The sequence below is a fragment of the Sminthopsis crassicaudata genome, chromosome 3 (assembly GCF_048593235.1).
Source record: "Sminthopsis crassicaudata isolate SCR6 chromosome 3, ASM4859323v1, whole genome shotgun sequence".
In the NCBI taxonomy this organism is placed as follows: Eukaryota; Metazoa; Chordata; class Mammalia; order Dasyuromorphia; family Dasyuridae; genus Sminthopsis; species Sminthopsis crassicaudata.
This window is the reverse complement of record NC_133619.1, coordinates 508957428-508980490: the sequence shown is the minus strand read 5'-3', so window position 1 is coordinate 508980490 and position 23063 is coordinate 508957428. Positions and strand designations below refer to the sequence as shown.

Genomic DNA, 23063 nt, shown 5'->3' with positions numbered 1-23063 from the left:
ATTCTGCAATTTATGATCATACTGTATCTCCAATTCTTTGTAACTACAAAAAGAGCTTCTATAAACATATTTGTACATATAGGTGCTTTTCCTCTTTTTAAAATCTCTTTGGAGGATAGATCTAGTAGTGATATCACCACGTCAAGGACAGATTGGATTTTCTCCTCTGAAAACAACCTATTTACATGTGTTGACTAAATGTTAACTGGGGAATGGCTTTTATTCCTATAAATCTGAATCAGTTCCCTATAATGTTAGCTACATAATAAAATTAAATTTAAAGATTAATAAAAGAACAGACTGTTAGCCTTTTAGTCTGCCAGACTAACCTCATTTCTTTTTATGATAAGGCTAGACTAGAATAGATTAGAGGGCTATTAGAGGCCTGAAGTTCAGCAAAATATTCAACAGTTTCTCATGATATTCATTTACACAACATGGAGAAATATGGGTTGGAGGAGTATTTCATTAGGTAGTCTGGTGACTGGTTAAATAATTAAATCCAAAAAATAAGGGGGATAAAGCTAAGCATAGCATGTATCACAGATTTTTGTGAGAACAAGTTTCAAAGAGATTGGTGAGAATATTCTGGTCTAAAATTATATAGAAATCAGCCAATGATGGATGGAAAGGTCTCGAAAAATAAATTCTGAATGAACAAGAAAAACAATTTCTAAAAGAACAAAAGGAGTGAATAACCTGAAGAAATCAAAGGAGGCTCAGAGAATGCAGTAACCAACCTAGAGTTTTTTAAAGTGTATACGTACATACCCATCCACCACCCACCATTGTTGTTTGTCCCTCATTCTCAAAGAAGACCATGAAATCAGGGAGATGATGCCATGACATATAAATGAATTGTATTTAAACGAAGAAGAGGTGTGCAAAATGGTCAATCTCATTTTCTTCTGTGGAGTTATCTAACAAGAAATAGATCTAGACGATTATGGTTGATCCCAGATGCAGATATTTGTTAGACAGAACCAAGGTATCATTGTAATAATATGAAAAGTAAAGTATGGCCAGATCTTTAACAACTTCATCAGGATTACTAAGGTTCAGGCTAAAAAAAAAAGATTTTGTTTTACTTTTTAAGCTCTCTTGTGGGAGGAGGGGGAAACAAAAGGACCAAGTGAAGAAGCAGTCAGAAGACGCTAAGGCAATGAATCACTAATCACCAGTGGAGCGAATGAAGAGCTAGTCAGTTTTCATTTTGCTTCTGTTTTCTGTACCAAGAAGAATCATCTTTGTCTCAGAAAGGAAATAAGAATGAATGACAGGAATGGAAACTCAAGATAAGATAAGAATAAGAATAAGTGAGGGTAGGGAAATCCTCCCACCTCCAAAGAGAAAGTGAAAGGTGGGGAAAAACTATCTCCTCCTCTGTCAGTGGAAGGAATAGTACCTATTTGTCTTTGGTGAGTTGAAATCATCAGAACATAAAAATTAGACTAGTACAATAAGTTTAACTAAAATTCTTGGCAAAATTTAAAATGTGTTATATAAAAGGAACATTAGTGACCACAAAAACCAGCCTAGTTTCTCAAAAGATAAATCATAACACAACCAAATAAGAGAGGTTCATAGGAAGTGAAATGGATAATTTTGATGAAATTAAATTTAAAAATTTTACACAAATAAAAGCAATGCAATTAAGATTAGAAGAAAAGCAAGAAAATGGGGAAAATATTTATAGAAAATTTTTTTAATAAAGGTCTCATTTCTTGTGTAGATAGGGGACTAAAGCAATTTATAAAAATAAGGACCATTTCCCAATTGATAAATGGTCAAAGGATATGAAGACAAAGTTTTCAAAACTATCAATAATCATATGAAAAAAACACTCTCTCTAATTAGAGAAATGTAGCTTTAAAAAATTCTGAGGAATTACCTTACATCCATCAGATTAACTAATATGACAGAAAATGACAAAAGCTGGAAGGGAATGTAGAATAAAAAAATTAAAAGGCACAATAATGTACTGTTTGTATAACCAAACTATTCAACCACCCTGGGAAAAAAATTTGTAACTACCCTAAAGAATATAAAACTATGCATACAAGTCTGGATCTCAGAAAGAAAAAGGGAAAAAAGAAAAGGATCCATATGTACAAAAACGTGTACGGCAGCTCTTTTTGTACTAGCAAAGAATTGGAATTGAGAAAATGTCCATCAGTTGGGGAATTACTGAACAAGTTATGGTATATGAAAGTGATAGAATACTACTGTGCTGTAAGAAATGAAATGGGTAGTTTCAGAAATAACTGGTAAGACTTATATGAACCGATACAAAATAGAACAGAAGAAGAATATTGTACACAGTAATAGCAATTATTATAACAATGATCAATGGTGACAGAATTAGTTCCTCTCCTCAATTCTAAAGACCTCATAATGAAAAATGTTATAACTCCAGAGAGAGAACTGATGCAGGTAGAAGCATTTTTCTTAGGTTTTTGTCCCCCCCCCCCCCGCCCCAGAACATGTGGAAACATGTCTTGTATGACTTTTTATTGTGCAATGGGTATCATATGTCTTGCTTTTTCAATAAGCAGGGAGAAAGTACAGAAGGAAGAAAAGAACTTGGAACTGAAAAATAAAATTAACAAAATTAACCAAAAAAGGTGTGTGTGTGTGGGGGGAAGATAAGTCATGAGAAACTAACCTAATTTCCTTAACTGTTACTTTAGTAGACAATCTCATGAAAGGCAGCAGCACTGTAAAAAAGAGTAGAGTTTTTGGAAGCAAGGAAGATCTGACCTCCAACCAATCCCACCTTTGACAATTTGAATGATTTGTTCATATAAACATGTTGGAGCAGTGGTCCCCAAAATGGATACATAAGAAAATAGACTGGAGGGGATAAAGAAATTAATATAATTGAGGAAGTAATGCAACTGAACAGTGTGCTTACAGCTACTTCCTCCTTCTGTTGCCTTCCCTTTCCATAGCCTTCCACTCAAGTGCTTCTCTCTCAAAAAGGCAATGTCCCCTTCTAGCCCCTAGTTTACCTCCTTTTTTTTTTTTTTTTTTTTTAAATTATTATAGCTTTTTATTTACAAGATATATGCATGGGTAATTTTTCAGCATTGACAATTGCAAAACTTTTTGTTCCAATTTTTCCCCTCCTTCCCCCACCCCTTTCCTGGATGGCAGGTTGACCAATACATGTTAAGTATGTTAAAGTATATGTTAAATACAATATATGTATACATGTCCATACGATTATTTTGCTATACAAAAAGAATTGGACTTTGAAATAGTGTACAATTAACCTGTGAAGGAAATAAAAAATGCAGGCGGACAAAAATAGAGGGATTGAGAATTCTATGTAGTGGTTCACACTCATTTCCCAGAGTTCTTTTGCTGGGTGTAGCTGGTTCAATTCATTACTGCTCTATTGGAACTGATTTGGTTCATCTCATTGCTAAAGACCTAGTTTACCTTTTATTACCTTCTTCTGCCCTTACTGCAGAAGCACAAACTTTTGGAGACTTCTGGATCAAGCAAAAAAGTTTCTCATACTATCAATAAAATGAAAATTAATTTTTAAAAAGTTTATTTAATTCTATTTCACCTTTTCTAATTTCTATTTTGTGAATGCTTTACAATGTGCATATTAGTATTACAAATCTATATTATTGGAATTGCATACTCAAAAATTTTTTGTTTTGGGGTATGTTCAAAAGTTTAGACATTAAACAACAATAGGGCAGTTAAGTGTATTTGAAAAAAACTCAAATGGCTAAACCCATTGGTTTGATGTCAAATTAGAAAAAGGTTTCTAGTGGAATACTTCAAGGATCCAAGACCACATATTTAGAGTTAAAGAGAGACCTTAAAGCTCAACCAGCATAAACTCTTCACTTTGTAGAAAAGAGAACTAAAGTCCAGAGACATAATGAACTTGGCCCAAGATCAAACAAATAGGAATGGCCAAAATGAGGACTTGAAACCAGGTCCTGACTCAAAATCCAGTGCTTACCAATTACTAAGATAAAGACTGAATTCTTTCTTACCAAATTTGTGGATAAACACAAAGCTTGGAGGTATACATTATACCCATGGATAGAAACTGCAGGGAGCCAGATTTATGCTTGATGAAAAGAAAAAGTCAATCAAAGCCATCCAGAAGTGGATGCTCTGCCTCTGGATCTATCCCTTCCCCAGAGGCTTTGAGCCATTTTTTGGACATGCTATAGAATGAAACCTTATTCTTATATAGATTTACTAGGTGGTTTGTCCAGTTCCTTCCAAGCATGAGGTGTGTATAGGCAATAATGAATCAAACTCAACTGAGAATGAGTATCTAATGAAAAATCTTCCATGACCAAGATCTAGACTAGGCCTTATGCCATTTCAACTTTTTTTTCAATTATTTGATAGAAAAGGAATAAATACTAAGTTTTTCAAACCTGAATATGACAAAGATGAAAGAAATTTGGTAGAAAATAGAATTACACCAGTATTTTCCACAAAAAAAATTCCAAAAGGATCAAATACCTAAAAATTTTAAAAGTTTTATCACTAAAATTAGAGAATAAATTATACAATTTTATAACTGGATAAAGGGAGGGGGGAATCTTAAGTCACAATGTGAAGAAATTTTTTTAAAGAATTTCAATAATAAAAATGAATAATAAGGAAAAATATTAATATTTCTCATCAAAATCTTATATTTCAAATCTATAGGGAATCTATACATTATAAAACTCTTACAGCATAGGGAATGTGTCTTTCTTTGTATTTATATCACCAGTACTTTGCATAGTGTCTGTCACATAATAAGATATTTGTTGATTGGGATGATTGACTTCGAATAATTTTCTAATAGTTAAGTGGTCAAAGAATATTTAAAAAACTGTTCTCAAAAACAGGAATGTATTAGAAATAATTCAGAATTTTAGCAAAGTTGCAGGATACAAAATAAATCCACATAAATCCTCAGCATTTTTATTCATTACCAACACAATCCAACAGCAGGAGATACAAAGAGAAATCCCATTCAAAATAACAGTCGATAGTATAAAATATTTGGGAATATATCTACCAAAGGAGAGTCGGGAATCATATGAGCAAAATTACAAAACACTTGCCACAAAAATAAAGTCAGATTTAAATAATTGGAAAGACATTCAGTGTTCTTGGATAGGCCGAGCGAATATAATTAAGATGACAATACTCCCCAAACTAATCTATTTATTTAGTGCTATATCAATTAGACTTCCAAGAAACTATTTTAATAACCTAGAAAAAATAACAACAGAATTCATATGGAACAACAAAAGGTCGAGAATTTCAAGGGAATTAATGAAAAAAAAAAATTAAGTGAAGGTGGTCTAGCTGTACCTGATCTAGAACTGTATTATAAAGCAACAGTCACCAAAACCATTTGGTATTGGCTAAGAAATAGACTAGTTGATCAGTGGCATAGGTTAGGTTCACAGGGCAAAGATAGAGAATAAAAATAGCAATCTAGTATTTGACAAACCCAAAGATCCCAAATTTTGGGATAAGAATTCATTATTTGACAAAAACTGCTGGGAAAACTGGAAATTAGTATGGCAGAAACTAGGCATGGACCCACATTTAACACCACATACTAAGATAAGATCAAAATGGGTCCAAGATTTAGGCATAAAGAATGAAATCTTAAATAAATTGGAGGAACATGGGATGGTTTACCTCTCAGACTTGTGGAGGAGGAAGGAGTTTGTGTCCAAGGGAGAACTAGAGACCATTATTGATCACAAAATAGAACATTTTGATTACACCAAATTAAAGTTTCTGCACAGACAAAACTAATGCAAACAAGATTAGAAGGGAAGTAACAAATTGGGAAAACATTTTTACAGTTAAAGGTTCTGATAAAGGCCTCATCTCCAAAATATACAGAGAATTAACTTTAATTTATAAGAAATCAAACCATTCTCCAATTGATAAATGGCCAAAGGATATGAACAGACAATTTTCAGATGATGAAATTAAAACTATTTCCACTCATATGAAAGAGTGTTCCAAATCACTATTGATCAGAGAAATGCAAATTAAGACAACTCTGAGATATCATTACACACCTGTCAGATTGGCTAAGATGACAGGAACAAATGACGATGAATGTTGGAGGGGCTGTGGGAAAACTGGGACACTGATGCATTGTTGGTGGAGTTGTGAAAGAATCCAACCATTCTGGAGAGCAATCTGGAATTATGCCCAAAAAGTTATCAAACTGTGCATACCCTTTGGTCCAGCATTGCTGCTATTGGGCTTATATCCCAAAGAAATACTAAAGAGCGGAAAGGGACCTGTATGTGCCAAAATGTTTGTGGCAGCCCTTTTCATAATGGCTAGAAGCTGGAAAATGAATGGATGTCCATCAATTGGAGAATGGTTGGGTAAATTATGGTACATGAATGTTATGGAATATTATTGTTCTGTAAGAAATGACCAACATTACATCAACTGATGCTGAGTGAAACAAGCAGAACCAGAAGATCATTATACACTTCAACAATGATACTGTACGAGGATGTATGCTGATGGAAGTGGATTTCTTCAACATAGAGAAGAACTAATCCAATTCCAATTGATTAATGATGGACAGAACCAGCTACACCCAGAAAAGGAACACTGGGAAATGAATGTAAACTGTTATTTTTACCTTCTGAATCCAATTCTTCCTGTGCAACAAAAAATTCGGTTCTACACACATATATTGTATCTAGACTATACTGTAATATATTTAACATATATAAGACTGCTTGCCATCTGGGGGAGGGGGTTGGGGGAGGAAGGGAAAAAATCTGAATAGAAGTAAGTGCAAGGGATAATGTTGTAAAAAATTACCCATGCATATGTACTGTCAAAAAATGTTATAATTATAAAATAAAATTAAAAATTAAAAAAAAAAAAAAGTATTCAGGAACTTAAAAAAAAAAAAAAAAGAAATGACCAACAGGAGGAATACAGAGAGGCTTGGAGAGACTTACATCAACTGATGCTAAGTGAAACGAGCAGAACCAGAAGATCATTATACACTTCAACAATGATACTGTATGAGGATGTATTCTGATGGAAGTGGATATCTTCAACATAGAGAAGAGCTAATCGAATTCCAATTGATCAATGATGGACAGAATCAGCTACATCCAGAAAAGGAACACTGGGAAATGAGTGTAAACTGTTAATTTTACCTTTTGAATCCAATTTTTCTTGTGCAACAAGAGAACTGTACGGATCTGCACACATATACTGTATCTAGGAAATACTTTAACATGTTTAACATATATATGACTACCTGCTATCTAGGGAAGGGGGTGGAGGGAGGGATGGGAAAAGTTGTAACAGAAGTGAGTGCAAGGAAAAATGGTGTAAAAATTACCCATGATTTTGTTCTGTCAATAAAATGCTATAATTAAAAACAAAAAACAAAACAAAAAAAAAAAAAAACAGGAATGTAAACCTTTGATAGCCACTTGAAAATGCACCCCAAAATCACTAATAAAATTAAAATTCTGGGTTACCATCCTATATCTAAATTGACAAAAATGGTAAAAGCAAAATATTCAATATTGGCAGGGACGTGGGAAAATAAGTTCGCTAATTTGCTACTAGTGGGAATATGAATTAGTTCAACTATTTTGGGAAGCAATCTAAAATTATACAAAAATTGCAAAAAACATTCATACGCTATGAGGTAGCAGTTTTACTTTTACAGGTTTATACCCTAAGGAAGTTGTTAAATTGAAAATGCCCCTGCATAAAAATGTTGCAGTACTTTTTTTAAAAAGAAAAATGGAAAATAAACTATGTGTCTAATGACTGGACAATGGCTGAATATATTGTGGCGTGTGAATTTAATGAAATATTATTGTACCAAAAAGAATGTTATGAAAAAGAAGTTATGAAACATTAACCATGAAAAAAATTGAGCCAAAGAGATCTAATGTTCTCACAGACACATCTTTGTCAATGAACAGAAAGGCTGCATTTTATAGTAAGATCTGGACTTAAATTCTACCTCTGACACAATAAGTAGCTGAGTATCCACAAACAAGGCATAACTCTCAATATTCCAGCCAATTCTCTAGGAGTATAAGTAAGTTACTGATCAACTTAAATCTTAAAGGAATTTCTAAATAATGTTAACTGTGCTGACAAAATCATAAACTCTATGCTAGAAAATAATGACAGTAGCAAAACAAAACAAAAAAAAACCAATTGTGTGCTGTATGCTAAGATAATTCTTCTTCACATACCACTGAAAATCCTAAAAGTAATCACTGGAAATAAACAGGAACAGAGGAGCATAGAGAAGAAAAAGTATGAGATTAAATAAACAAATAACTATCATAATTCTGAATTTGAATGAGATGAACTCATAAAATGGAAGACGTTAGCAGAATGGATTAGAAAGCAAAACTCTAACAATATGCTATTTATAAGAAACATACTTAAAACAAAGACTGAAAATTAAAATAATGGGTTGAAACAAAATCTATTATTTTGATTCTAACTAAAAAGCACTCCAAACGAATCACAAATAATTCCCAAGACAAATAGTATACATTCTATGAATGTTAACTGAAAAATCACATGTCCCTGCGAACCTTCTACTATAGTGAAAGGATGATCTTGTACTATTAAAAATCACTTTAGAAACAAAGGTGTTGGGTCTTCTATATAGCAAAGAGACAAATCTAAAATCTATATTAAAGATGGTTGGGGAAAAAAAAAAACTGAGAGAAGCTACAACTTAAAGAATATTTGTACACAGGACAGAAGACATCTTTTCAACAAAACCCGCATAATGAGTTCCCACCACTACTGACCAGCATCATTTGATAACACATATACCACCTATAGAACTCAAACTGGAATGAAACCACAGCCTGAAATGACCAAATCCTTAGCTTTAAAATGATTTTTTTAAATGAATTCACAATATTTATTATTATGCTTATCTTTAAAAAGGAATGACTCAATCAGGTCTTAGAAATCAAAAATTGCTACCTAATGAATTTCACAACTATTTTGATTCTTTTTCTTCTCAGAATCTCAAAACAATCTTTTGAACAGATATTTATGAAGCACTCAGTATATGGACATGTTATGTAAATGCCATGCATAAAAGAATGTTGATTAGAAACCAAGATTAAACTTGAAGAATGAGTTCCTAGTTGTAAAACATCTTATGGTTTCCAAAACATTCTCTTTCCACTAACCCTGTAGAATGGGTTAAGTCATTCTCTCCTTTTTTGAAGTGAGGAAGTTGGGGTCACATTAAATCACAAGCTTTAGGGTCAAGTCCTAACCCTATTCCATCCTGGCCATGTGACCATGAATAGTTCACCTAATGTTAACACTCATACTTACAAATCTCATAGGATCTCAAGGGAAAATAAAGGGTACAACACAGAAAGGAAATTAAGACTTCTGATTCCTTGACTAATATTCTTATAATAACTCAAAGAATGTCTACTACTTGTTTTTCCTTTCAAAGTTAGTTTAATTATTTCATTACTAAGAGAACTATGAAACTATAATTTCTTTTTTTTATTATTTATAATTTTTTTCACAGTATATATGCATGAGTAATTTTTTTTATAATATTATCCCTTGTATTCATTTTTCCAAATTATCCCCTCCATCCCTCTACTCCCTCCCCTTGATGACAGGCAATCCCATACATTTTACATATGTTACAATATAACCTAGATACAATATATGTGTGTAAATACCATTTTCTTGTTGCACATTAAGTATTAGATTCCGAAGGTATAAGTAACCTGGGTAGATAGACAGTAGTGCTAACAATTTACATTCACTTCCCAGTGTTCCTTCTCTGGGTGTAGTTATTTCTGTCCATCATTGATCAACTGGAAGTGAGTTGGATCTTCTTTATGTTGAAGACATCCACTTCCATCAGAATACCTCTTCATACAACACTGAAGTGTACAGCGATCTTCTGGTTCTATTCATTTCACTTAGCATCATTCATGTAAGTCTCTCCAAGCCTCTCTGTATTCCTCCTGCAGGTCATTTCTTAAAGAGCAATAATATTCCATAACCTTCATATACCATAATTTACCCAACCATTCTCCAATTGATGGACATCCATTCAACTTCCAGTTTCTAGCTACAACAAAAAGAGCTGCCACAAACATTTTGGCACATACAGGTCCCTTTCCCTTCTTTAGTATTTCCTTGGGATATAAGCCCAATAGCAGCAATGCTGGATCAAAGGATATACACAGTTTGATAATTTTTTGGGCATAGTTCCAAATTGCTCTCCAGAATGGCTGGATTCTTTCATAACTCCACCAACAATGTATCAGTGTCCCAGTTTTCCCACATCCCCTCCAACATTCATCATTATTTGTTCCTGTCATCTTAGCCAATCTGACAGGTGTGTAGTGGTATCTCAGAGTTGTCTTAATTTGCATTTCTCTGATCAGTAGTGATTTGGAACACTCTTTCATATGAGTGGATATAGATGAAACTATAATTTCAAAAAAAAAAAGACATAAGAGAAAACATTTAAGAAAAAAAAAATCTGCCACTAATTGTATGAAGACAGGTACCTCTCTCTGTCTCAGTTTCCTTATATGTAAACTACAAGCACTATCTACTTCATAAGGGTGTGGTGAGGAAAGCAAATCTTAAAACACTTTAAAAATGTGAACTGATTAGGGAATATCTACAAAAAATCCAGGGACCTCTGACTTTCCAAGTCAAGGTTTTCTAAATTTTTTTTTTTTGCTTTTCCTAGAGAGTTTTGGTTACCTCCCTATGTAAAAAGTTAGCTATCATCTTCCTCAATGGAATACAAAGTGAGAATGTAGTACTCTTTTAGAAATCATAAAAAACGGGATTTTTAAAACTTCACACATGGAAATATAAGACAGACTTTATTTGAATCAGAGCTATGAAATATACCACTATAGGAGAAAATGCAAAATGTATATTAAAGAATAATTTTTAAAAACTCATACTCTTTTACCTTGCAGGCAACATCAATCAGTCGTGCTTGAACAGCTGGATTCTCTGGAAGTTTAGTACCAATAGCTAACAGTGTGTCCAGAAGCTGAGCAAGGACTTGATGAGATTCTAGAAGCAAGATGGAATCACAAAATATGAAAATGAGACTGCAGCACATTGTCTATTTCGTCATGAGAATTTGGGAATTTAAGTCTCATCTTTCCAAATAAAATGTAAGCATCATGTGGGCAGACTGTGTCAAGTTATTCTACATTTTTCTTTTCACCTATCATTATGCTAAATACACAGCAGGTACTCCACAAATACTTTTAAACTGATTGATTTCAACAAATATAGCATTCTGGGAGAGGCAGCATATTTAGTGTCTAGAACTAAGACTTAAGGCCAGGAAGGCCTGGCACTTTTAAGTCCTATTTCTGATATATGCGAACTCAAACTCTAGGCAAATCTGTTCTGGGCTGCTTTCTATGAATTTAAATGGTAGAGAGCAGGATGGTCTGAATTGGTAAATGTTCTCAATTGGCAAATGGAGCTTCCTCTCCTCAAAATTCCCTAAGCCAATGAAATCACAGGTCCAGTCTCTATCCTACAACTAAGAATGCTTCTCCTAGAATATGCCAGATTCTCTGGGTGCCAAAACCACAACCTCATAGGATGTTGCACACAGTGCAATAAAGCAGAGTCAGAAGATTGTGGATGTCTTTCTAGCTTTACTGCAAACTTGGTAGTGCCACTGCACAGGAAGACCTCATTATGTATGAGAGAAAATATTCTCAGACCGGATTACATGTTGTCTGTTTCCTTCCAGCTTCATGAGTCCACTGTTGACTTCCTTTCTCACTCAAATTCTATCACTCTATGAATGCAGTGTGAGGACAATATTAGCAGAAGAGAAATGAGACCATAAAGTGGAGTGCTAGAATGGAAATACTAAGTAATTCAAGGAGAATCAACTGTTCCTGTTACAAAAAAATATAAAATTCTTATAGTCTTTAAGAGGAAGATAGGGCCTGGACCACATTATTTTTTTTCTTTTAAATATGTTTTTTTAGGAAAAAAAAAAATTTCATTTAAAACACAGTAAGTGTAAAGAGGCCTTGATTGGATTTTAGTCATAGCTCAACTATTACATCTTTCAGTTTTCAGATTCCTCATCTGAAAAGGTTAGATGAACATAGATCATTTCCTGTAAGAACTGTATAATCACATTCTTCCCAATCTCTATATGTGAAATTCACTCAATAGCAACTATCATATTTTTCTACATGAAAAGGACATTTCCTATACCTGGGCAATAAATTAACTTTCACTATTTAAATAAAAATTGTAATATTCTCCTCTAAAATGTATTCTTCTCTGGAAGCAGGTTTTTGGGGGGTTTCTGGGGGCAGCCTTCATTTTAGTTTAGTAATCACCCCAAATGAGCCAGGTATTAAAGTCCAAATCCTTTATTGTCTCTTTCCAAGTCTTGTCTCCTTTCCTATGGCCCAGTTAGTTTTCTTAGAAGCCTTCTATAGTCTTGGTTCTGAGAGCTTGAGCTCTGGCTTCTGAATCTCCCTGACTACCTTCTCTGGCTTCTAAATCTCCCCAACTCCCCGAAGGATTTGTGCTTCAGCCTCCAGCCACGACAAAGGTGGACAATGGAATGAATCTGTCTCAGCCTCCAAGAGCTTCTAGTGTGCTTGTCTTTTTTTTGGCCCTGAGAGCTTCTAGCTTATATGCTCCACACTCATTATATCAGTAGGAAACCATTATTTGTTGTAGGATTAAATCAATGCTAAACTATATTTAATCACTGTCTCCTCAACTCCACTTAGTACCTTGTTTCAAGTTCTGGCTCATAACATCTCCTTGTAGGATTAAATCAATCATACTGAACCAAGATAACTATTGTTATCAATTCCACTGATTTAGCAGCACCTTGTTTCAAGTTCTGTCCCATAACATGGAAGGAAAAATTTTTTCCTCAATCTTTAATAAATAATTCCATAGAAGCTATAAATCACAAGTGAGTACAAATATTATTATAGTATAACTTTAGCATAAGAAAAAATTCTAATAAGCACTTAAGAATATAAGCACTGAACTCTCTACAACTGAACACCATTCTCTCATTGAATTAGGTCTTCACCTTCACTTGCCTTCACTCTAGTTCTATCTAATCCACAGGACTTCCCATCTCTAATCTATGTTGCCCCCTCACCAATTATGCCACCTTAGTTCTGGCCACCACTTACCACTACTCATCTGGATTGAAATAATCTTCTAATTGATCCCCCTACCTCAAGTTTCTCCCTATGCCAACCTGACCTCCATAGAACTACCAAAGTGATTTTATTAAAGCAGAGTTCTTACCATGTCACCTCCCTGCCCTTCTTCTAGTCAATGAACGACAGTAGTTCCCTATTAATTCCAGTATTAATTATAAAGTCCTTTGCATATTAACTGCCTTCTCCTTGCTACTTTTCCAGTCCTCAGACTTTACAGCTTTTTGTAAATTCTACAATCTGACTACATTGGCCTAGCAGCAATTTTTCAGACATGACACTCCATCTCTTATTCTTTTCCATTCTTGAGATGCTTTCTCTCATCTTACTTGTTACCATACAAAATTTCACATAAAAGGAATCAAAGATCTCACCCCTGTATAGAGCTTTTTCCCCTTTTTTTCTCATAGAAATAAATCTTATTGTGTACAGCCTTATAGTTGAAGAATGAAACAAACTGTAGTAAAACACATTTAAAATTATAATAGATTAAAGTCTCTACATTTGTAAATTATGTTGACTTAATGATTTGAAATTTAGATACTCTTTTTTTGATTCCTTAAATAGATTAAGTGCTTTGATATATTTTTACTCTATAGATTCTCAGATTATTTTCTGAAGAGGTAAGACCTCTTTCTTGCTTTATTTCAGAAATTACCAAGCTCTGTATAGTACTTTTAAAAACTATAACTTACTTTCATTTTGAAGGGTGTTAATGGCATCATCCATGATACAGTCTGGTGAAAATCCTGCTGTCTTTGATAACAAACCCAACAATGAAGCTATTTTCAGCCTCACAGATGCATCATTTTCCTAGAACAAAAGAAGTGACTATTGTTACCTTCACACTATTCTTTCAACTAATCATAAACCTGCAGACTAAAGGAAGCAAAATCTGAGAAGAGCCTCAGAGGACTATCTGGGCCAGAGCTTTGGTTCAGAACTATGGTATGGCTATTTCGGAAGAAGAGAGACCTGGGGCTTTCTACCTACTCCACCACCTAGCTACCAGGTGAGACTGTGTACAATCCAAAAAAAAAAGGTCAGAGCTCTGTGCTTCACAATGCTATGTCCAATTTGTCAGGATAGAATTGTGTTAACATGGTTACTCCATTTGAAAATCACAATGTTACTCTAAGTCAGTACATCTTTAAAGAGCAGCTGTGGGTTTTGCAAGGGCTAATGTTGAAGAATTGTTCATGCATATGTTTTGAAAAATAAAAAGCTTTAGTTTAAAAAAAAAAAAAAAAAAAAAAAAAAAGCAGCTGTAGATGAAACATTTATCATCTCCCAGGCAATAGTAATAGGGATTTCCAATTCTCAGCTCTCCTTTAACTAATAGAATGTGAGCTTGAAGGAATAGACTACCTCTATTCTATTTGGCCTAACTGCCTGATACATAATAGGCACTTAATAAATGTTTATTAAAACAAAGTGATATAGCAGATAGAGTTCGGGATTTGTAGGCAAGAAGACAAATTCAAATCCTGCCCCAGATGCTAATTAGCTTGTGACCCTGGACAATTCATCATAACACAGTTCCTGGAACATACCAGATGTTTAAATGCTTGTGAACTAACAACTTCTCTCAGTCTCAGTTTTCTTATCTGTACAAAGACAAGTGCAGAAGACTGAATATGAAACATGCACTCACATCCTGCTAGGTAGGGGGCAAGAGAAAGAGGAAAACAAGTACGTATTAAATGACTACTATATGCTACAGGACAGCAGTGACTAGAAGGCTGGGCTTGAAGCCAGAAGTATACAACTCCCAGAATTCAAATGTGGTCTTAAACACATATTAGCCAGACAAGTCACTTATCCCTGTTTCCTTCTGAGTTGGAAAAGGAAATGGCAAACCATTCCATATCTTTGGCAAGAAAATGCCAAAAAAGGATCACAAGTTTCTGAAGAAACTGAGACAAACAGGTTAAGTGACTTATCCATAGTCACATAACTATTTAGGATCTGAGGTAGCACTCTAATCAGTGTGCCATCTAGCTTTGAAAGGCATAAAACTGAATAGGTCTTCAGCAGAAAGACCAAAAGAAGTCATTTCATACTTAAGTATACAATTATATCATGAATTTGTTCATTTTCTTAAAAAAAAAAAAATTAAAAAAAATTTAAGGTTTGTGACAACTCTGTCACATTTTGGTAGTTCTTGACACTATTTCTTTTTAGTGGAGATAACTGGGATTAAGTGACTTGCCTAGTATTTAAATAGATTAAGTGCTTTGATATATTTTTATTCCATAGATTTTCAGATTATCTTCTGAAGATTCCAAAATGGATTTGAACTCAGGTCCTTCTGATTCCAGAGCTGGTACTCTATCCACTGCACCTTCTAACTGCCCCAATTCTCACAATATTTCAAACTTCTTAATTATCATCATATATGTTATGATTAGGAAGTCTCAGTTCTCATCTAGATTATTATCTCTCCAATGGTACCTGGGATAAAGCTATGAAGACTGAAGTACTCAATGAATACTCATAGAATGAACAAATAAACTTAACAAGTGACTCAAAGCACTTTGCAATACAAAGCCTGAAGAAACAATTTCACCTTTCATCCACTTAGCCTATTTTAACTCATTTTGGAGAGCTGGTGTTTTTCACATACATATCCCAGCCATCTGAACTCCCACAACACCAGTATTAGCCTGAATTATTGTACTTATGCAATCTACCTTGTATTTTGGATACTGATCTGTCTTGCTTTTCCCACTACAAGTGTATCTCAGAGATGTTGAAGGGTCAGTTCCAGACCACTGTAATAAAGCAAATATCACAATAAAGCAAGTCATGTGAATTTTTTGGTTTCCTAGTACATATTAAAGTTATGTTTACACTACATCATAGTCTATTAATTGTGCAACAGTATTATGTCTCAAAAAACAATGCACATACCTTAATTAAAGAATACTTTATTGTTAAAATAGGTCTGAACCATCCTCTGAGTCGTCAACGAATCATAGTCTTTATGCTGGTGGAAAATCTTGCCCGATGTTGTTGGCTGCTGACTGATCAGGGTTGAAAGTTGGGGTGGCTGTGGCAATTTCTTAAAATGAGGCAACAATGATGGATTGCCACATTGATGGATTCTTCCTTTCACCTGAACACTTAGGGGCCACTGTAGGGTTATTAATTGGCCTAATTTAAACATTATTGTGTCTCAGGGAATAGGAAGATTCAAGAAGGGGGAGAAATTGCTGGTTGATAGAGCAGTCAAAACATACAACATTTATTAAGTTTACTATCTTCTAAGAGCACAGTCTGTGGAGTGTCTTCCCCTCCCCCAACAATAACAACAGTAACAGTAACATCAAAGATCACTGTTCACAGATCACCATAATAGATATAATAATGAAAAAGTTTGAAATACTGTGAGAATTACTAAAATGTGACAGACATGATGTGAGTACATGCTGTTGGAAAAATGGTACAGATAGACCTGCCCACCTGCAAAGTTGTTTTAAACCTAAAATTTGTTTTAAAAAAAAAAAAAAAAAAAAGCATTATCTTCACTATTGTGAATTGTAATAAAGCAAATGTACAATAAAATGAGATTTTCGTGTAGTCTGTAAACTCCTTGATAAGGGATGTTACTTTACTTATCTCCCCAGCACCTAAGCCAAATAGCCTTGAACACAGTAGGAGCCCTGAAGAATTATCTATTAAGACCTCTTTCTTTTATATCAGCATTTCCTCTAGTTCTCTCTAACACCCACTCTACAATTCAGTCCACTGTCTTAAACCAGTCTAGATGGCTAGGCTCTTCTGTGGCTTACCAGTCTTCTGAGCCAGACTTTAAGGACCTAGACTCCCATTACACCCCACAAGGCTGCCCAGGATGACTTCAGTGGTCATCTTCTCACCTTGTAATAATGTTCCAAGAGAATTCTGACAACTCCCTCTACACTCTCTGCCTCCACTGGTTTCCGAGCAAACTGCAGGAGGTACTGCAAGGCATCTGCCGGTGAAGTGGCTTTGCAGAGATCTATATGGAGTGCTGCTGACTTACTCGGCTTAGTCAGCCGGAGTTTCTTGGTTGCAATCTCTTCATGCTGTTGCTGCAATGGATTAAAAAAGATTATCTTGGTGAAGGAAAATATGAAAATAAAGAGTACATTCAAGCAATTCTCTAAAAACTAAATTATAGATGAATTGTCAAGTTCTAGATTCTTTGTATCTGTAATGATTAGCAGTGTCTGGCACATTAGGGATGCACCAAATAAGGGTTAAGTGACCAATTCCATGGGACTGACCTCCTCACCTCAGACCTCACATGAAATTTTGTTTTATATTTCTCTATTATATATATGTAGCAGCAAGGTGTTGAAGTAGAGCATTATGCAAGGAATCAGGAAGACCTGAGTTCAAATCCAGCCTCACTGGGCAAGTCACTTAAACATGCTTGACTCAATTTCCTCATCTGTAAAAATGAGCTGGAGAAGGAAATGTCAAAAACCATTCCACTATCTCTGCCAAGAAAATCCCAACTGGGGTCACAGAATCAGATGTGATTGAAAAAAATATACTTATGTACCGATTAAAACTTAGATCACAACCAATATATATTAGCATTGTTGTTACTGACTCACTTTTTTTTTGTTTTGGTTGAGACTGGGGTTAAGTGACTTGCCGAGGGTCACAGAGCTAGGAAGTGTTAAGTGTCTATTGGCTGTAACATCTAACCTCCTCTACTGACTCTCTCTTAATTCCTCCCTTTCACCCTGACCTCATCCAATTAATTGACAAATCTTTTTTTTTTTTTAAACAATAATTCTTATTGCAATTGAAAGTGAACACAGTGTGAAAATTGGTACTTTAGGTAGATGACTGGACTTTATACAGAGACTTGTAACATATAAGAATTTACATATACACATACATATAGTCATAGAAGAAGGATATTAATCAATTTTAAAATGACTATAACAGATATTTGAATGTAGACTAAATGTGAAAAGATCAAACACTACAGAGAGTAGTTCCCTGGATTGGGTCAATTAAAAAAAAAAACTTCCCTTTTATCATAGGTATATTATAGTAATAAATAATGACACCTACAGGCTCATAGATTTAACTGTAAATGCTATTTTTATTTTCCTTTTTATATGTAAAAATATTTTTTGTTGTATACATACATTCATTTTTTTTTAATGTATGTATACATTTTTTAATGTAATGTATCTCTATATGGATCATATTAAGAGAGAAAAATCAAAACAAAAGGGAAAAACTGCAAGAAAAAAAAAGGTGAAATAGTGCTAATGGTGTTTTCTATCCAAAGTTTATTGGAATTTTCTTGGATCACTGAACCTCTGAAAAGAACCAAGTCTGTCAGAGTTGATCATTACACAATCCTGCTGTTGCTATGGTAAAATGTTTCTTGGTTCTGCTTGTTTCGCTCAGTATCAGTTCATGTAAATCTTTCCAGGCCTTTGTAAAATCAGCTTGTTCATCATTTTTTATAGAATATTCCATTACTTTCATATGCCATAACTTATTCAACCATAAAAAGAGGTGCTACAAACATTTTTGCACATTTTTTCTCCTTTTATGATCTCTTTCAGGTATGCATTCAGTAATGTCACTGCTGGGTCAAAGGGTATGCACAGTTTGATAGCCCTTTGGGCACAGTTCCAAATTGCTCTCCAGAATGGTTGGATCAGTTCACAGCTCCACCAACAATGCATCAGTGTCCCAGTTTTCCCACATCCCCTCCAACATTCATCATTATCTTTTCCTGTCATCATAGCCAATCTGAGAGGTATGTAGTAGTATTTCTGAGTTGTTTTAATTTGCATTTCTCTGATCAATAGTGATTTAGAGCATTTTTTTATGTGATTATAGTTTTAATGTCTTCATCTGAAAACTTCATATCCGTGGACCACTCAAACATTGGGGAAAAGCTTGTATTCTTATAAATTTAAGCCAATCTCTATATAGATTGAGGCTTTTTTCAGAACACTGTCTAAAAAAATCAGTTGGCAAATTTTGCTGATTCTACCTCCACATCTCTTCCACTGTCGTCCTCCTCTCCCCTGCCAAAACTAATTCCAATCTTAATATGCTTCAATCTCTGCTACAGTAAAACTTCTCTCCTGATATTCGGGGTCTGTTCTTTAACGACAAAGTGAGAGTCTCTAGCTGGAATCACCCTCCCTCCCTCCCGTCCCAGAAAGGCATGATTTTGATTCCCAGCCCAGTCTGACACTGACACTGCCTCCTCCCGCCCCTCAGGAAGCATCAGGGGCTCTAGGACACTTAACGCTCTTCACCGTTTGCTCGCGCCCTACGTTTGGGGCTATCCGCCCTGTGATCCGGGCTCCACCATCAGGAGCCACGTTCCTGCTCTCTGGGCCTGGGAATTTAGCCTTTTGTTTGTTTCACACACACTCTGTATCTACTCTTCTGTGACCTCCCAATAAGATACAGTTTCCAGGACTCCCAGGCCGGTCAGCCCATCAGCTCACTGTAGAGAAGAAGAGCGGGCTGAGGCCCGAAGAGTAGGCGTGACTATCTCCCAGACATTCTCCCCAAAGGAGCATAACGTTTGTGGACTACAAATAAACGTGTCGGGACCAGAACTAAAGACGGGACAAAACGAAGGCTGAACTTTCAGACAATTAGAGATCCGGAGGCGGGGCTTGTACCCAGCTGTAAGCCGGGCTAGGGTGCCTCCGAAATCCCCCCACCTCAGCTGACCCTCACTCGTTATTATCACTGTGCCCATTTAACAGAAGAGGGAACTGAGGTCCAGAGTGAGAAGATGGACGCGTTAGATAGGACCCAGGTGTTTTGAATATTGCGGGCTGGCCAGACCTCGAGCGGCCCCTCGGAGGTGGCACCCCGCCACCCAGGATCCTGCTCCCCAGATGCTGCCGCGGTCCCTCAGGCTGAGAGCCGTTTACCTGCACGACCTTGGTGAACTCTTCATATACCCGCTTCTTGAGGTGCGCGGCCATGGCGGCAGCTGGGACAAACAGCACCGCCACAGCCGCCTTTCTCTTCCGGGCCGGCCCTTCCCGGCCGCCGTAGCCTCGGTCGGGCCCCCACCCCCTTCAGCCGCCGAGAGCCCCGAAGAGTGCGGGCGGGGAAGGGAAGTAGAGGCTAGAGTTAGAACTGGGACGCCAGTATCCCACAATGCAACGGGGAAGGAGGAGGAGTGGCGTGGATTACGTGCTCTTTCCTCCCCCTAGGCGCTCACTTTCCCGGGCCCGCCCCCACTCCCCCCCGCGACGTTTGGGCCTCGTGCGACTGCGGGAATGAAAACAACGGGAGAGAAGAGACTGGGAAAGAGGTGGAGAGATAGCTAGAGGAAGGGGGCGGAGCTTAGGCGGGCAGATAGCCAATGAACCAGAGCGGACGGTCGCGCCGATTGTAATTGGGTGAGAGCTCATGGGGGCGGGATTGAATTTGGAGCGAGCGGGAAAAGGCGGAGCAGAATTTGGTCCTGGAGCTGGAGTATGAGCAGCTGTTGAGCGAGTGCGGGACTGGGTGGGGGCAGGGCCCGGATTGGCCCGGGTTGGCTGAAGGCAGTCAGTCTGGGTGGTTCGGAAGAGATGTTACCCACGAATTAGGGCAGAGTTTTTATGCAGGGGAAGGAGGGAGAAGGATGTGAGGGAACATGTGAAAAGAGTGAATGTTTGAGGGAGAAGGGGGGGACAGGAGAGGAGATGAGGAAATGGGGATACAGAATGGAGAGGAGGAGGGGGTACTGTGAGTACTTGGGGAGAAGGAGGGAGTAAGGGGTAGTAGAAAGTGGGGGGAGTGCGAGGGTGGGGGTGGGAGGGGGCGTGGAGGGATGTGAGGGGAGGGTGTGCAGGTACCGGCGGGGAGGGGGGGATGGGAGACGGGAAGCATGCGTTGTGAGCGCTGGTGGGAGGAATGGTAGAAAGTGGGGGGAGTGTGAGGATTTGTGTGGGGAGGTTGTGCAGAAACTGAGAGGGAGTGGGAAATGTAGGATGGGAGAGAGGAGGGAGGAGAGGATGTCTGGCGTGGAACGTGGGGGAGGAACTGGGAGGATATGTTGGGGTGGAGGATGGGATGGGGAGGAAATGAAGATGAGGGAAAAAAGAGGGTGGGGTTGTGCGTGAGAAAGGGTGAGCAGAATCGGGAAGGGAGGGAGGATGGGAGGGAGACGGCGGGTCGGGAGGTGTGAGGGTAGAGGAGCTTGAGGAAAGGAGGATGGGAAAGTGAAGGAGAGTGACTGAGGGGAGGGGTGGGGGGTGAGGAGAAGGAATGCAGGGGGGAGTAGGGAGAAAGTGGCAGAGGGGGGATGTGATGGAGAAGTGGGGGAGGGGAAGAAAGGCTATGTGAAAAGGAAGGAGAAAGTGAGGGGATAGATCAGTAAGGGGAGGAAAGGTATGGGCTGAGGCATAGAGAAGAAGGGAGTGGGTGAGTTATGGTAAGAGAAGTGGTGGAAGTATGGGTGAAGGATCCAGGGGAGAGGACTATGGAGGGATCTAGGAGTTGGAAGGATTTCTGGGAGGGGAAAGGAAAGATATTCTTAGAGTATAAAAATCTCCCTGATAATTAGATCGTGGATTCTTTTTTTTTTTTTTTTTTTTTTAATAGTTTTTATTTACCAGATATATGCATGGGTAATGTTACAACATTGACAATTGCCAAACCCCCTGCTCCAACCTTTCCCCTCCTTCCCCCCCCAGATGGCAGGTATGTTAGAGTATAAATTAAATACAATATATGTATACATGTCCAAACAGTTATTTTGCTGTACAAAAAGAATTGGACTTTGAAATAGTGCACAATTACCCTGTGAAGGAAATCAAAAATGCAGGTGGACAAAAATAGGGGGATTGGGAATTCTATGTAGTGGTTCACACTCATCTCCCAGAGTTCTTTCGCTGGGTGTAGCTGGTTCAGTTCATTACTGCTCTATTGGAACTGATTTGGTTCATCTCCTTGTTGGAGAGGGCCACGTCCATCAGAATGGATCATCATACAGTATTGTTGTTGAAGTATACAATGCAGATCATGGATTCTTGAAAACTTTAAGGCAGGACCCAAGCTCCGGCCAGCCTGACCTGGCTGCATGGGTCTATCAGTGAATGTTGTCATTTGAGAACCCAAATGGGCCTGTCACTGGCTCACATAATAAGATGAGTCCGATACTGTTTCTGGGGTATTTGTAGAATAGATGTCAGCAGAGGGAGGGGAAAAAAGATTCTCGTTAGAAGCTCTGTTTGAGATCAGTCGGGGCCAGAGAAGGAAGAAAACACTCACCTAAGATGGAGCAGCGGTGCAGCTTGACTTGGTACTAAAACCCCTAACCTAGGGTTCTCACCTGATGCTTATATTTTAGCTAAGTGTGACCTTAGCTAAGTCTTTAATTTTAGGAGCTTTGATTTCTTCATCTGTAAAATAAGGAAGCTTCTGAAGCCCCTTCCCGCTCTAGATTTATCCGATTTCTAGCATTTCAAAGCAGTAGGAAATCAGTGCTGCCAGAATGTAAAGAGAGGGTGATCCACAAAACTTTTAAAAGACCATAAATCTAGAGGTTGACCATTTAGTGTAACCACCTTATTTTATTAATGAGAAAACAATGTGGGGGTTAAATGACTTGATCAAAATGAAAAAGATTAGTCTCAGGTTAGATTCTTAAGTGTTTACTAAGTATGAGGGGGAATGAAAATGCCATTAAAAAAGAGACAAGTCAGAAGGGTCAATAAGATTGGGAGTTCAGGATGAGAAGATTGGAACAGAGGGAATACAAGTCTTGGGATTCATCTACACAGAAGCTATAGCTGAAGTTGAGAGTGT

General features: G+C 37.1%; 2 protein-coding genes across 3 annotated transcripts in view; both read right to left on the bottom strand.

Moving 5' to 3' along the window:
• Positions 1 to 20450, bottom strand: part of INTS4 (integrator complex subunit 4) — a 96451-nt gene extending 76001 nt beyond the window's left edge. Inside the window, exons 1-5 of one of the 2 annotated variants that reach the window (XM_074303984.1) lie at positions 20192 to 20392; positions 17150 to 17344; positions 15962 to 16042; positions 13964 to 14081; positions 11003 to 11109 (exon numbers count right to left, since the gene is read on the bottom strand). In XM_074303984.1, the coding sequence (XP_074160085.1) occupies positions 11003 to 11109; positions 13964 to 14081; positions 15962 to 16042; positions 17150 to 17344; positions 20192 to 20245 (555 nt within the window). In that variant the 5' untranslated portion in view covers positions 20246 to 20392. Of the gene's footprint in view, positions 1 to 11002; positions 11110 to 13963; positions 14082 to 15961; positions 16043 to 17149; positions 17345 to 20191 lie in introns of both variants that reach the window. The other variant, XM_074303985.1, reaches the window with a different exon arrangement.
• The window catches only part of NDUFC2 (NADH:ubiquinone oxidoreductase subunit C2), a 108902-nt gene continuing 86389 nt past the window's right edge, over positions 551 to 23063 (bottom strand). The window contains exon 3 of the mRNA XM_074303988.1: positions 551 to 593. Within this exon, the coding sequence (XP_074160089.1) occupies positions 566 to 593 (28 nt within the window). The 3' untranslated portion in view covers positions 551 to 565. The remainder of the gene's footprint in view (positions 594 to 23063) is intronic.